The sequence below is a fragment of the Simochromis diagramma genome, unplaced genomic scaffold (assembly GCF_900408965.1).
Source record: "Simochromis diagramma unplaced genomic scaffold, fSimDia1.1 OVJJ01000371.1, whole genome shotgun sequence".
NCBI classification, from domain to species: domain Eukaryota; kingdom Metazoa; phylum Chordata; class Actinopteri; order Cichliformes; family Cichlidae; genus Simochromis; species Simochromis diagramma.
Window position 1 is genome coordinate 5,633,173 of NW_024386920.1, and position 14,898 is coordinate 5,648,070.

At 38.9% G+C, this 14,898-nt stretch overlaps 1 protein-coding gene across 32 annotated transcripts; it reads right to left on the reverse strand.

The window, feature by feature from the left end:
• Positions 1-2,214: 2,214 nt before the first annotated feature.
• On the reverse strand, positions 2,215-14,879 carry il15ra (interleukin 15 receptor subunit alpha). 32 transcript variants are annotated; one of them, XM_040036558.1, is made up of 8 exons: positions 14,694-14,879; positions 13,951-14,142; positions 11,342-11,392; positions 11,202-11,252; positions 8,810-8,884; positions 3,975-4,046; positions 3,288-3,384; positions 2,215-3,185 (listed from the first exon to the last, which is right to left on the reverse strand). In XM_040036558.1, the coding sequence occupies exons 1-8, from the start codon at positions 14,761-14,763 to the stop codon at positions 3,122-3,124; spliced, it is 672 nt and encodes a 223-aa protein (XP_039892492.1). In that variant the 5' UTR covers positions 14,764-14,879; the 3' UTR covers positions 2,215-3,121. The 32 variants fall into 32 exon arrangements, with proteins under 32 accessions (XP_039892492.1, XP_039892490.1, XP_039892491.1 ...); XM_040036556.1 differs by having other exon boundaries at positions 8,810-8,890; XM_040036557.1 differs by having other exon boundaries at positions 11,339-11,392.
• Positions 14,880-14,898: the final 19 nt, after the last annotated feature.

The following is a 14,898-nucleotide window of genomic DNA, read 5'->3' on the forward strand; positions in this document are numbered from 1 at the left end:
TGAATCTTTCAAGTGCTTCAGCGTAAACATCAAAGACTATAATGAAACTCAGTGGGATTCTGTGCTGTGCCTGCAGCGTGTCCTAGTCTAAAAAAAATCTGGGAGGGGGGGTATTTAATGCTAAATAGTGCAAAGGCTTACATGGTCCGAAAGCAGGAAGGAACGCTAGGGGAAACAAATAACCAGAAGCCACAAGTAATACATATACAGCTAACTCAAGGAGCGGAAACACTATGAAGGCACACAAGTATGTTGGGCAACTCAACAAAGGACAAGGGAGAGAGAGAGAAAATAAATACAAAATGTGATGAGGCTGGGGAACACAATGTGAACAAATCAGGGATGACAGACTGAAACATGCAAACCTGTCACAGAGAAAACTAATGGAAAGAATAAGAAAACAACAACAACAGACTATACAAAATAAGCTTAACGCAGAATATTCATGAAAATAACCGTAAACTGATACAAGGAAACGAGGAACTAAAACTCACGATACTTAGAAATGTGGCAAACAAGAATAAACAATAATGATGAAGAGATTAAGATCAAAGTGAAAATAAGTTTGTCTTTACCTTTGGTAAAGCACTGTGGCCAAGATTGAGTTACAAGAAAGACTTTGACCATTTAGATCACACTGGAGTGCACAGATGTTCTTCTCACTATCTCGTTTTCTGCCGGAAAATCCCCCACAGTCTATGGTGTCAGTAAATGACCACAAATTAGCAGCAAGGCTCTGTGGCAGTGTTAACTCTGTTATTAGAGCAGTGTGTTAGATAAACATGTGAAACCTCAGATACATGCCTTTCTTTAGAGACTTAAGAGCTAAAATCTAAAAACAAGATATAGCTCAGCTAGCTAGCTCAAGGTGAGGCTTCACTTTGACTTCACACTGCTTTTCTAAAGAATACACACCATTCATAGCTTAGACTCATTAGCAGGGCATATTTGGTCTATGGGATGCCCTTGAAATTCCTTTTATAGGTGTTTGTGTTTCATCTGTGGTGCTTTTAAGGCAGAAAGATGAATTATTTCTGGATGCTACTAACTGTTAATTGTCAGCGTTTTGTTAAACTGCTTTGATGACTTCCTTAACTACCCATGTTTATCTGTCCTCGATATGGTTGTTCAGCTCTGAAAGGTCATCTGATGATGAATGTTCCAGTTCTCTTCTCTTGGTCTTGAAGAGGACGAAGAGGTGAGTTCATAAGCATGTTGGAAAGGATGCGGTTAGTCATTAATTTTGGCTGTAACGCCAACTGAGCAGGTAAAAATAAGCGGTCAGCAACAGCGAAGCAGAAAATTACTGCTCTTGAAAGAATGCGGTATTGCAGTTTGGAGCATTCTGGGAAATAGACAATGATTGCAAAAATTTCTGGCACAACTTCACCTACTTCCAAGGTGCATGGAGAGGATGAAAGAATTCACAATGCAGGAACTCCAGCAACACTTAAGGGAAGATTAACAACTTTAATAATTGACTAACGCATTTCGGCTTGTTGCCTTCATCAGTGATTGTCTGGCACAGAAGAATATCTCATGCACTTTGGTCATATATTTAGTTCTAGAATGCATACATTTGATCAAAACTTGAGAGGATTTTGTGTCAGTTCACACAGTTTGTTTTAATGCTGATGCAAAGTCTTACATTTGTGACCTTGCGCTTTTTATGCATGATATGATAATATGCCAACTGCAGCAGTGTGTGCACAGTGGCGTCTGTGCACACAAAAAAACCCAAACAAAAACAAACCAAAAACAGCCCAGAAAATAAAATACTTGAAATATTAGAATATTGCAGTATGTAAATTACTTTAACACTAACTAGTCCGAGGATTATACTTCAAGTACAAGCAACCACTGGTCAACAAGGTCCAGTGGGCACTGCAGTCTTCCCTTGTGTAGCTTATCTACACAAGGGAAGACTGCATTGACTACCACATGATGCTCATGAACGCCCTTCACAAGGAGGGTAAGCACAGTATATGGAAGACCAGGAAAGTCAGTCCATGAAATAAAGCTGTAAATCACTTTCTAATGACTTTATAATTACTTCTATGTTGATAAAATATTTGATATGTTACCAGAGAATACAACTACTAATCCATCAATAAATACTTTATTAAACAATTAAAAGCCTTGATTACATGATTCATCAATGCAGAATTTAAAAACCAGAGTGTATATATACACATATATTTAAAAAAAAAAAAAAAAAAAAAAAAAGTGGCAAAATGTGATCTCCCTACTGTAGTTCATATCTTACTGCATTTCCTTTTTCCATTCACAGTAACATGTAATAAATAATTTAGCTTCTCCTTTAAGATCAATCTCCATACCCAAGTAAAACTTGATGTACTCAAGTCAGACAAATCAGACTTGCCTGACTTAACAGGCATAGAGAAACGATCACTGGCCACTTTGTTAGCTAAGGGGCTAAAAGCCATTTGCCAGGTATAAATAAGGACCCACACAAATTACTGAGTGTTTGAGCAGAAAGCGTAGCAGCTCCAAAAGACATGTTGTTACTGGCCGAAATAATACTCTGCAGAAAATTGAACAAATAATTTGGTCTGCTTGTGTCCATCTAGCCTGATTGATACTGAAGATAGGAAAGTATTATATAATTATTGTTTTTGTACAAGAGTTAATCTCTGTGACAAAGCAATACATTGCATCAATGCCTGGCTAGAGACAACATTTAGTCTGAGTAACTCATTATCAGTTTTAGTATTTTCATGAGATCTGAATAATAAATAAAAGAAATAGAAATCAAACACTTCCCACCATAGCACCAGAGCAATGGTTGACCCAGAGGGATGTGAACGATAAAGTTCCTACAGAGTTGTTTTTTGGTAATGTGAAGCTAGAAAGCTGTTAAGATGAAAGTTACAGATTGAGCCTCTTGCACTGCCATATTAACATGGCTGTGATTCTTTGGGATGACGTCCACAGAAGTTCAAATGGGTTATCAGGCACTGATGACAACCAGTCCTACGTGGAGGTAAGAGTCTATTCTTCACTGTAGTGGGATGTTGCTTTTGGTAAAACACTGCTGCAGCTCTCTGCAACCGCAACAAAGTCAGTGTCTTTTACTGGTCCACTGCAGGTGGGCCAGGACTCATGCATTCAGTGTGCACAGCTCCTCTGGGTCTTGGTTCACTGGGGTGTGCTCCCTTCGCCTCCTGAGACAAAAAGGACAATCAGGATTGAAATGGATTATAACCAGCCAACTGCAAAACAATGAGTATATAGAAAGACAATCCAAAAAGTCATTTTGTTTTTACCTTTGATACAGTAAGACTATCCCTGCAGTACAGAGAATCACCAGTAAAACAGTGATGACCGTTGCTGCTGTGGTTGTTGCAGCGTCTGCTGCAGCATCTGCAAATGTTTAATGTGCTCTGATTCAGTTTCTTCACTGAAAAGAGGTATAACATGACTGCATCTCATTAAATACAACAATTCCAAGTCTGCTTTGTGAGTTAAGTGTTTTCAAACAATCTCAGAGAATGTACCGTCCTAAACATCAATGAGGGAATCTACACTGCGAGTCTGCTCTGTGGCCTTCAGCATTTCTAAAACGTCTTGCTTCACAAACAGCGTTTAGCCTCAAGGGACTCCCTGCTTGTCCATCGAGAAGTTGCATCACTGACTTACAAATAATACACAGACACTCGCAGACCATTATGACCACCTGCTTCCTTTTGCTACCAAAGCAGTCCTTACTTTACTAGACTTCCTTTGGATGTATCACAGTGGGGCCTGCGTGGATTAAAGTTTGATCCACACATCCCACAGATGCTTGATGTTCCTACTTGCTCACTAATATATGCCACATAACAAGTGCAGTGATGAAGAGATAATCAGTGTTATTCACACCACCTGCTAGTGGTTCTAAAATATGTTATGGCTGATCAGTGTATTAAATGAGATCATCTCAGATAAGAAATGATAACGCCGTTGAAGCTTACCAATTTCAAGCGCAGAATGAGTGGCGTTCTTCATTGCGTCAGTCTGTCCTGTTGTCTCCATCACAGGTTCTGCTTTTCCAGTACAAAATAAATACAATTTATACAAATTAGTGCAATTGTAAAGGTAAAAAGACGTAATCAGTGTCATGCCTGGGGAAAGAAAAAAAAAAAAAAAAAAAGTTTCTTATGCATGTACATGCGGCTTTGTGAAATGCTGGGGGAAAAGCAGATATCAAAAGGTTATGCTTTATGTACCACTTAGTAAATTACCACAAGGTGGGGTAAGGTTGGGTGGCAGTGCTTGTGTTTAAATAAATTTAAACACGCAAACCACACAAACCCTATTGCATTTATGGCTTATATAACCTATGCTTTATTTCACAGGCTTATCAGCTGAAATCCAAACATACACATCCTTCTGTAACAGCTAACCAGTTCAATATATGTCTTTACTTTGATAACTCTTTGAAAGTCTGCTGACATTTCTCAAACAAACAATCCTTGGTTCATCACAATTGATTCTCCTGAGTTTCATTCTTTTGGTAATCTGCAGATTCAGGTGTGGACAGTTACTGCATCTGCCCAGCAGGGGGAGCTCCCAATGCAACAGTGTTTTTCCCTTTGGAAAGCCTCACTTAACACTAGTATTTCTTCATACATTTTTAACAGAGTAAATGGTTACATGGAAATGGCTGTGTCACCATTTCAAAGTCAAATGATTTTTGTTGTCATTTTTGTTTGGCTTTTTGCAAAGAGTCTTAGTACTTGAACAGCAATCGGACTATTAGCTCTCAGAAATTACTGTGTTTAATATGATAATTAACTAGTGTTACAGCATTTATGATAAAGAATAGTATAGGTCCCCTTTAAATAACTGCTTATATAAATACTGCAATGACAGCTGTCTGGACTCAATGGAAGAGACGGCACATTAGCAGCTTCAGCTGTTGTTTTGGTAATATATCTGTATCATCTGTATCATTGTGATGGCATGCCACACATGGTAAGCTCCACACCTCACCACCCGTTGATTCACTTTAGTTTAATTTACAGTCACTACTTTAAAATATTCTATTTATTGTTCAATATCGTTTCTTTATTAAATGTATTCATTTTTCCATCACACCTTCCAATGTTTATATGGCGTGCACACATGTTAACCTTGCAAGGTCAAAGTTCTGTTTTATGTTATATTAATACATCTTTCTTTGTTTGAGTTACCTGGGGGTTGGTGTCTCCTCCTGTCTGGCAAGAGGTGTGGCAAAGGGCTGGGAGACCTGAAGTACTACTGACAGCCTAATTGGATTGCACCACATGCTTCATTGCCTGGGGGGTGTTTCATGTTTGTTTAAATGTTTTGTATTAGTTGGTTATATGGCAGCCATCTTGTTTTCCCCCGTGTGTGTCATTTGGTTTAGCTAAACCAGTATTTAAGTCCCCCTGTGTGTCATTTCAGCAGGTCAGTTTACCATATGTTTGTTTGAGGTTTTAATTATTATCTTGAGTTTAGTCTATTGAGTTGACCTCTTATTGGTCTGCCTGTTTAAGTTTTGGCTTTGTTAAATAGGTTTTCATATTTTTGGGTCAATAAAACCCCTTTGAATTAAAACCACCTGTGTCCTTTATGCTTTACTGCTTGGTCCCTGACAATCATAATAGACCCATTTCTGTAATATACTCACATATCTATATTATTGCTAATATATATTGTAATATATCTATATCACTAAAGCACTTCTGGATGGATGCAAACTGCATTTCGTTGCCCTGTACCTGTGCAATGACAATAAAGTTGAAATCTAATTCTGTACTGCTTTTTAAAAAAAAAAAAAACCCCACACACATTTATGTCAAAGTATGATATTTTTTTACATTTTATGTTAATGAAGCCCTAGTTTTGAAACTTGAGCCTGTGATCACAAAAAATTATTGAAGTAAATTCATTTAGATATCGTCTTTGTATAGCCCAGAGAAGTTTCAAAGATGGCTTCAGAAGCCCAGACTTATTTCTCAAGCACTTTGATAATATCCTGTGAACCAGCATTAGCAAAAATATCATCCATTACATGATTTTATATGCTGAGGGCATCAAAGTCCTGCAGCCCAGGTATTGTACGATTCACTTTTTAAAATCCAGTTTCGAGTGCAGAGAAAGGCTTATTCACCTCTGCCTAAGACTTTGACCTTGGTATTAAAACCTTAGATGGTACCTGCCCAGTTTCGGTTTCAGTTCCTCCTAAATTATTTTCATAAAACCTTTCCTTTGGAAGTACAGCAACTAGAGATGCACAATCTTTGTCTCCCCCGACCTGCTGTTTGCTTAGAGTTTAGTTACACGGCCTGCACCCATTTAACCAGTTACTCTTTCCAGTGTACAGCTCTCTTTCACCTGTCACCATTTGTGGTTAAGGTTTAACTGGAACTGCTTTTGAGGTTTGACCTGTATATAGCTGCTGTTTGTTATGAAACAAATCTGGGTTTCAGACTTTGTGTGCCGTGTCCTGGCTTTAGCATGACAGGGAAGGAAGACCCAAAGTTCTAAAGGCTAACAACCTTTTGAACAGCACTGTGCTATTCAACACCCAACCATAAAAACAAACGTGTGCTGTTAATGCTAATGATTGTGTATCACAACATTGTAGATTCTCTTAAAGATGTTGATGTAAAACCTCAAAAACTACTTCAGTTCCCTTTTCACATCATATTTACAGTACACATTCCATTAAGTGCCCATCCCTAGACGTCCCTTATGTCACTAATGTAGAAAATAGTTTCTGCTACAAGGCAATTTTTTTTTTTTTTTTTTTTTAAATTTGAGATTTTAACCAATTCCTTGCATAGCTGTGAGTGCCTAAACCCATCTGCTTTCACCTATCCTTGGGCAAGATACTAACCCCAAATTGCTCTCCGATGCATCCATCGGAGTGTGTGTGTGTGTGTGTGTGTGTGTGTGTGTGTGTGTGTGTGTGTGTGTGTGTGTGTGTGAGAGAGAGCTATAAAGCACTTAGAAAAATGTGCTTGTGTGAATGCACAAGTTGTGTAAAGCGCATTGAGTGCTCAGATTAGTAGAAAAGCACTATATAAGAACCAGTCCATTTACATGATCTGGACTTGGAACAGCTGATTTATTTCCATAGGTGATTGAATTACTAAAAGTAGTTTCAAAGAAATTTGTCAACAGTTTCTATTGAAATTTTAGCATCAATGTGGCAAGCGTAGCATTGAAGACGCCAGATTATTTTACCACATTTTTTTTAACCACATTGACACTTTGAGTCAGACAGATTTCGTTAGCTTTCAGTAGTTCTAACGAAACATGTCCACACTGCATGGATTACTAAAGCGTCCAGTTTGTATCTTCAAGATCACACAACGTTTGTGTTTGATTACTGGCCTGTATTATTCATACTTGCAAATTGAGGGTTTAGGCAGTGAAGACTACAGGATGTTTATATATGATGACGGTCCTATAAGTGTGCACAGTTTGACACACACACACACACACACACACACACCTCATTGTTATGACAACTTTGAATGAAATTCCTCGTGCCAGACCTTCCATGGACACTGGCGGTCTTGTAATATGATGTGTGGTGCACACTCCACAGAATTATTCATTCAACACAACGTTCCACCGCTGAGGGAAATCTCTAAGGTTGGATTACAAATTAATCTTTTTGAATTTCCTTCAGTCTTATAAAAAAAAAAAACAAAACAAAACACTGAAGCAGTTAAAGAAAAGCACATTCCCTCAGAAGTCTTTAAATTAAGCACTGCAGGCACTGACAGGTTAGAATAATTGCACTAAGTAAGTGTAATTTGAAGCCTATCCATTCTCTTCCGCTTAGGCACAGAGGCAAACAACCATTCGCACACAGGTTCACATATATGGGCAATTTAGAATGACCACACACACACACACACACACACACACACACACACACACACACACACACACACACACACTATGAGTTCAAGAACCAGTACAGTTCCTTGGCGTAACCATCTTACTTTGACATCATGTGGTCACAGATAAAACAAAGCAGATTAGATTCTGAAGGGCTACTTCTGGCTCAGAAGCAGTTTGTTTTACATTCAACGTCTGGTGAGCCATTAGGTGCTAGAAAAGCATCTCATATCTGAACGGTCCCTTCTCATGTCCCTCTTGGTCTCAAGCAGAGCCGATTAAATGACAAAAATATATTTATATTGTAGAGGGTGCCCATTTTAGTGATAAAGGTGTCAAAAGGCTTGAAGGAGAGTACAGTGGGGAAAGACCAAATAAACCCCATAATTTAGTAGCTTGTAGAACCATCTTTAGCAGCAATAACTTGAAACAATCAGACTCGCATCCTTGAGGAAGTTTGCCCCACTCTTCTTTACAATGTTGCTTTATTTCATTCGGGTTTGCCACCATTTGTTTATTCATAGTATTCTCAAGTTGTGCCACAGCCTTTCAGTCAGGCTGAGGTCTGGGTCATTACAGACCTCAGCAGCTATGCCTGGGATCACTGCCCTGACTCCATTTGAACAGAGCTTTAGCTGTGAGACAAATGGCCTCATATTTGACTGTAGAATACTTTAGTATATAGTGGGGCTCATGGTCAAATAAATCACTAGGAAACAAGCCCAAATCATCACCTCTCTGTACCACCATGTTTGACAGCAAGTATGAGACAGAGCCACTGAACACAAGAGTCCCTATAAGCAGTCTGGGGGATGAGGTTAGTCATGACTTTGGGCGTCGGTAGCAACATTTCACCTGGCACACTTGAAAGCAACAGCTCAGCAGAAGCTAACTGAGAAAGTACGTATGAATTTAAGTTCTTTACCGTGGGTGGTTGTCTGTGTACTGGTTCCTTGTTCAAGCACTGTGCTTGAATTCTGCATCATCTGGGCAGTAGAAGCTGTTGCTGAGAAGAAAAAAACCCCACCTCTATTAATACTATAAAAACCCTGACCACATCTCACACTGCTAAGATTAGTTGTAGCACGAATTATCTCTTTATTATGAAACATGCATTTGTTCCATTATCCCAAACTAAAACCCCATAACTATCTTCAAGCATGCATGGAGTGTTATACTGAGTTTGATTTTACATTAGTTAGCTTCAACATGCCACGTATATTACAATAGCTGAAAAATACATGCAGGATTTAATGTTATCTATCAGTCCATTTTCTTCCACTTATCCAGGGCCAGGTTGCAGGGGCAGCAGCCCAAGCACAAAAGGAGTGAGCTGTGTACATTTACACTTGTCACATTACAAGTAGCTTCTTGTCTTCACTCATTCATGACTATCACTTAGTCATGAATGACTAAACAAGTTACCTATGACTAACCACAGTTTTTGGAAAGCTTGAGTTAAATTTCACTAAACACACCTGGGCATGATTACGGTCATATCTGTTAAAGAAATCACTCAAGCAGATCCTGTCTGACAAAGTGAAGTACATGTCAAAAAGCAACACATCATGCCAACCCTAAAGAAACCATCATGGAGTGGTGAGCCTACCAAAATTACCCCCAAGAGCCCACTGGCTGCTCATCCAGGAGACAAAACTACAAAAAGCCCCAACATTTACCAAAAAAAAAAGAAAGAAAAAAAAGAAAGAAAATGCAGGCCACACTTGCCTCCGTTAATGTCAGTGTTCATGATTCAGTACCAACAACGAAAAAAAAAAAAGTAAGTTTTTTGTTTGAGTAAATAGTCAATGGACTGATGACACAAAGGGTTGAGGTTTGGATTTCATTACATCTGGAATACAGCTAACAAAGCACTTCATGAAAAGAACATCATACCAACAGTCAAATGGTAGTGCAATGATCCCTGTCTACTTTGCTCCTTCAGAATTTGAACAACTTGCCATAATTGACTGAAACAATTCTTCTCTCAGTCAGAAACTCCTGTAGGAGAATGTCCAGGAATTTCATGCCATGAAGCTCAAGTGCACTCTGACAATGATTTTTAAGAAATCAAGGGGGAAAAAAACAAAAAAAACAAACAAAACTGGCTTTCCAGGGTTAAGTTTGTCTAACACTTAGTGTGATGATCTGAAACATGCAAGCATGACAAATATGCAAATAACAAATAAGGGGAGGGGTGGGGGTTCACAGCCACAGATGTACACAGCAGAAATGTAAACTGCCCCACTGATCATTTACAGTTAATCTGAGCATGACAACTGCTGTGAAATGAATGACTCATAGGAGCTGGGGCGTTTTTACTTTACTGTTAGTAAGGGCCCAAACCAAGTCCCATAATTTTCAAAAGTTAGTTCTTGAAGCGGTGATTATGATATCAAGATTGTCTGGTTGCTTAGGTGAGCTGTGTTGAACTATAATGATTAAAGGAACTAAACATGGGAACACTACCAGAAGTTTCTGTTACTGGATACATTTTGATTTGACAAGAACAGATGCTCTTCATTTCCATGATGCTAAAAATCATAAATGAAGAAATAAAACTAAATTTCTTGATGTCATTCAAAGTAGATTTGCTACAGATCAAATCTTTGTGTGTTGCTGTAGGACTTGAGGTTTCACTACAGTGAACCATTTCCTTTAATAGTAGCTGCACTGCAACACCTCCTGGATTACTTTGAGAGTAATTTCACCCAAATTACCCAGTTCAAATGTAGTCTTTTAGGACCATTTGCTCACTGTACACTTAAATAGCCCATGTTACATCTACTAGTTTGAACATTCCAACCTCTAACACTGCAATATATCAATAAGAATAATAACTTAACCCTCTCAGGCTCAAATTAAACTTTTTGTTGCTAATGCACAACCAAGTCCTGCAGTGGTACTTCTGAGTAAAAAAAAACAAAAAAAAAAAAAAAAAAAAAAAAAAACACACACTCTCATAAAATATGTATGTGGGGTAATCAGGTTGTTAGTTTTAACTGTTGCAAATCGGCAACGCCTGCCTCGAGAGGGTTAAACTAAAAGGAAATTCATGTGTCTGAGTTCATCTGCCATTTGTATGAGAATTAAGAAGCCTGATGGCTGCAGGTACTGGGGTTTGTTTTTGTTCCATAAGAAGTTGTAAAATGGGTGATAAAAGTAAAATGAGTGTAATATATACACAGACACTATACATGGCTCTAATATTAGTATTACTGTCACACCGTTGAGACATTTAGTTTCCTTTTAGTTTATTAGTAGTGGTTATAGGTCACGGTTTTTGATCGTCACAATCATGCAAATAGAGAACTTACTGATAGCGGAAGTACTGACGGAGTAAGAGGAAATATCAGTGTGACTCTCTGCAAAACCAAACCATCATTAAGCACACATGTCAGCAAAGTATGGCAAACACCATTTTCCTTAGACGGACGCTTACCTGTTGTTGTTGTTGTTGTTGTACTTGTTGCTTTTGGTGGTTGTGTTGTGGTTATCCTTGGGTCAGCTGAAACATGACAAAGAAATACAAGAGATGCATTTAAAAAAAAAAAAAAAAAAAAAATTAAAGTGGGAAAGCTTAAAAAAAAAAAAAGAAAGTACTGTATGGATCAGAGATCTATTATAGATTATAAATCTATTATCACTGCATTCTGGCTGAAAGTATCGTAGACTTGACTAAGATCCAACTATTCCCCATGTTCAGGGTGTTCTACAGGTAGACAGTCAAATCCCTTTTACTTTGCATTAAAGTTCTTCACTTCACTGCATTCCCATGATGCACTGCTCTGCACATCTCCCGTCTGTCACAAATCACCCCGATACTGGTCTCCGTCTGTTCCACTTTGCCTGCATTTTCTTCTCCTCTCTTGCGCAATGTTCGTTGTTTTGGATGGTTGACAATAGACATTTAAAAAGGCATCTACATTCCCTCTTTGCATACTCAGCTTTCCAACAATCTCCCTCTCATTTACATACATGTACCGTGTCTTGGTTCTACTGACTTTCCTTCCTTTACTTCTCCAGGCTCTCTTAAACCTGCTTCCTGCTCCCACTAAAGATCGCGATGTGAACATTCTAGTCCACACAGACTCATGTCTGACCTCACTCGTCATCATCACAGCAAACAAGAAGCACCCAAGAGCTGGTCCCTGATGTAACCCCATCTCCACAATGACCTCATTTGTTGCTGCATCACCCTCAGATTTTCCCTCTGCCACTCCTGACTTCCTCATGAAGCACCAACCTTATGCTTTCATTAGATTAGAGACAGTACAACTTCTTTTGACTTTTTATATACTTCATCAGCACTCTCCAAGAAAACAGTGTATCTATAGTGCTCTTTCTACAAAGCCTTGTGGGATGACAGCAGGAAACGTGGACAGCTAATGAGGCTAAGAGTGGTACACATTGTGAGTATAATCAGCAAGAAGGCAACTAGGAAAGTCAAAAATACAAAGCACAAGAGACAGACCACCAGAGTAAAAACTGGAAATGACAAAGACTCAGCCATGCATACTTGCAGAAGGATGACCATGAGACAAAACTGGAGAAACAGAATAAAGAACTAAAGGCAAAAATAGAGACTGAAAAGCATCAGATACTCATCTCCACATGCATGATAAACAGAATTAATAAAAAAATAAAAATAAAAATAAAAAAAATCAAACCCATAAAACATAAGTCTGGGTACAAGACCCAGGGAAAGTGACATTTTATCCCCACTATAACTGCACATCACTGCCGTTCTTGTAAAAATAGATATCAGCACCAGTGCACTTCTTCATTCCTTAAGCATTGTCTAATTGTGTTACACAGTGTCTCAAAAAGTCCACTGCACTCACTTCCTCCTTACTAATCCTCTGGATCCCCTAAATTACTAAATGTCCTTCCTCTGCTCTCCCTTTCTCATGTCCTTCTTTCATGAAACCTTAAAAGTGCTCCTTCCATCCAATGTTTTGAGTCTATAGACAATCTTTCATCAAATCTGTTTCCTAGCAGGTGAATAAATGTTTGTGGTGTGTAGAAACAGGTGCATGCGAAATATTCACTCATTTCCTTTTACAGTAGATAATGTCACCTTTGCGCCAAGCTAGAGTCTAAAAAGGAAACTGCTCACAGTTATCAGCTGTGACAACACAAAAACAAACCACATGTGGGTGGCTTTCCACTGCACCCGAAAAGGAACCATTGCATTCTCTTATCTCTTGTAAATTTCAGACTTCCAGCCAGACACCTGACGTCAACAGTTCTAGTATGACTCTACATTTGATAAATCGGAAGGGAGGGCGTGCCAGTGTACTACAGAGCGTGGGATGGTTTAGTCGGCTGGTTTGAACCGAACCATCTTGACACACGGGGCTGTCAGTACTGTTGAGGTTTTATCAGTAAACAGAGGCTAGTGTGACTTTTATTCAGCCAGAGACTAAATAATCCACCGATAATCAGACATCCTTCGGTTGTGCCACAGATACCAGGCACCAGCCTATGCTCTGTATTAATATTTTAAGTTCCTCCAGGGAACGCATGTAGGGGCTGGCCTTCTATAAACCCTCTCCACCCATTCATCCAGAGAAGACTTTCAGGGTTACCTAGCAATTCAGTCATCCCCTGGGGTAATGACTGAACATAACAGCTCCCATTTTTCAAAGTGATAATGGATTCATGTTATGATAATACCAGTACTACTACTTCTGAGCACTCAAAATTCAGACTGTCAGCACTATTAGCAACCATTAGCTGTAATCCAAGAATCTAGAGTTATAACAAATATGGGTTCATGGATACTGGATTTGTAATCATCCTCCCCCCCAGGCCAAATCTAATGTGAATACTTGAAAGTTAACCAAGTGGAACTTTTTAAACTAAAAGGGAAAAAGAAAAGCAACAAGCCGCAGTACCGCTGTTTCCAAATGACCTCAGCTTGGAACTTCAAGAGAAGAGAAGCCTCTTTGAACCATTCAGCTGTGTTTGGGACCTCGTAACAATGTACCGGTTTACATGTGTGTAGATAGAGAGATGTTTTCATCTTTGGTGTTAAGAAATGTACCAGCAAATAATACTTACGTATACACACCAGCGATGGTTTGCTCCACTGTGCTCCAGGATTTTCGCATTTGATTAAATTTGAGGTTCCCGCTTTTCTCAGGTAACCATCCATACATTTGTAGCGAAAATGGTCATCTATTTTGTAGCAGCCTTGTTGTGGGAGGTTTGTTAAATTCAACTTTGGAATTTCTGGACATGGACAGCTGTTATCTGTAAAAATAATAATGATAATTTTTTTTAAATAAAACTATACGATTAAAAATAAATAACCAGTATTTTTTTTGGCGAATGGTGTACGTAAGTTCCATAATTCTAACTTCTAGCAATGTACTAATGGTAACCTGATGTCGTCAATAAAAACTTTTACACCATCACATACACATCAGGTCAACCCCGCTTCTAAGTCAAAAACGTAGCAGGATTCATAACGACTTGCGACTTTCAGCATTTAGGTTTCACTATGAAGATTTACGATACGGAGACGGCGAGAAACAATGATTTACCAAAAATAACAAACAAAACACAAATCAAGCCGCAGGTATGTCTTCAATAAGCAATTATCCCCCTCCGACATATCTCACCGTAAAACGCTGACGTGTGCGAGTTTATGCCTTCTATTTGAACGACTTGTCTTTGAAGGTGATCAAATTTAACCACTGATTAAATAAGCGATAAACTATAAACAAAACAAATTGCGGCATGCGCAGTTTAAAGCACTTTCTGGAGCGTACTCGGTCGAGTTGAAATTTGTTTGCACTTACCGCTGCTGGATAATTGAGACCAACATACTATCATAACGCAGACGGGGAAAGCCAGTGAAACCAGAGCCATCGGACACCTCGGTAGTGACTTAAAACATGTTCACTAAATAAAACCAGGCCGGTAAAGACCATCGTCGCTGTCGCCGCGGTATTTCTTTTCGTTCACACTTTCGCTTTATATCATGACACTCCCCTTGTGCTGTGT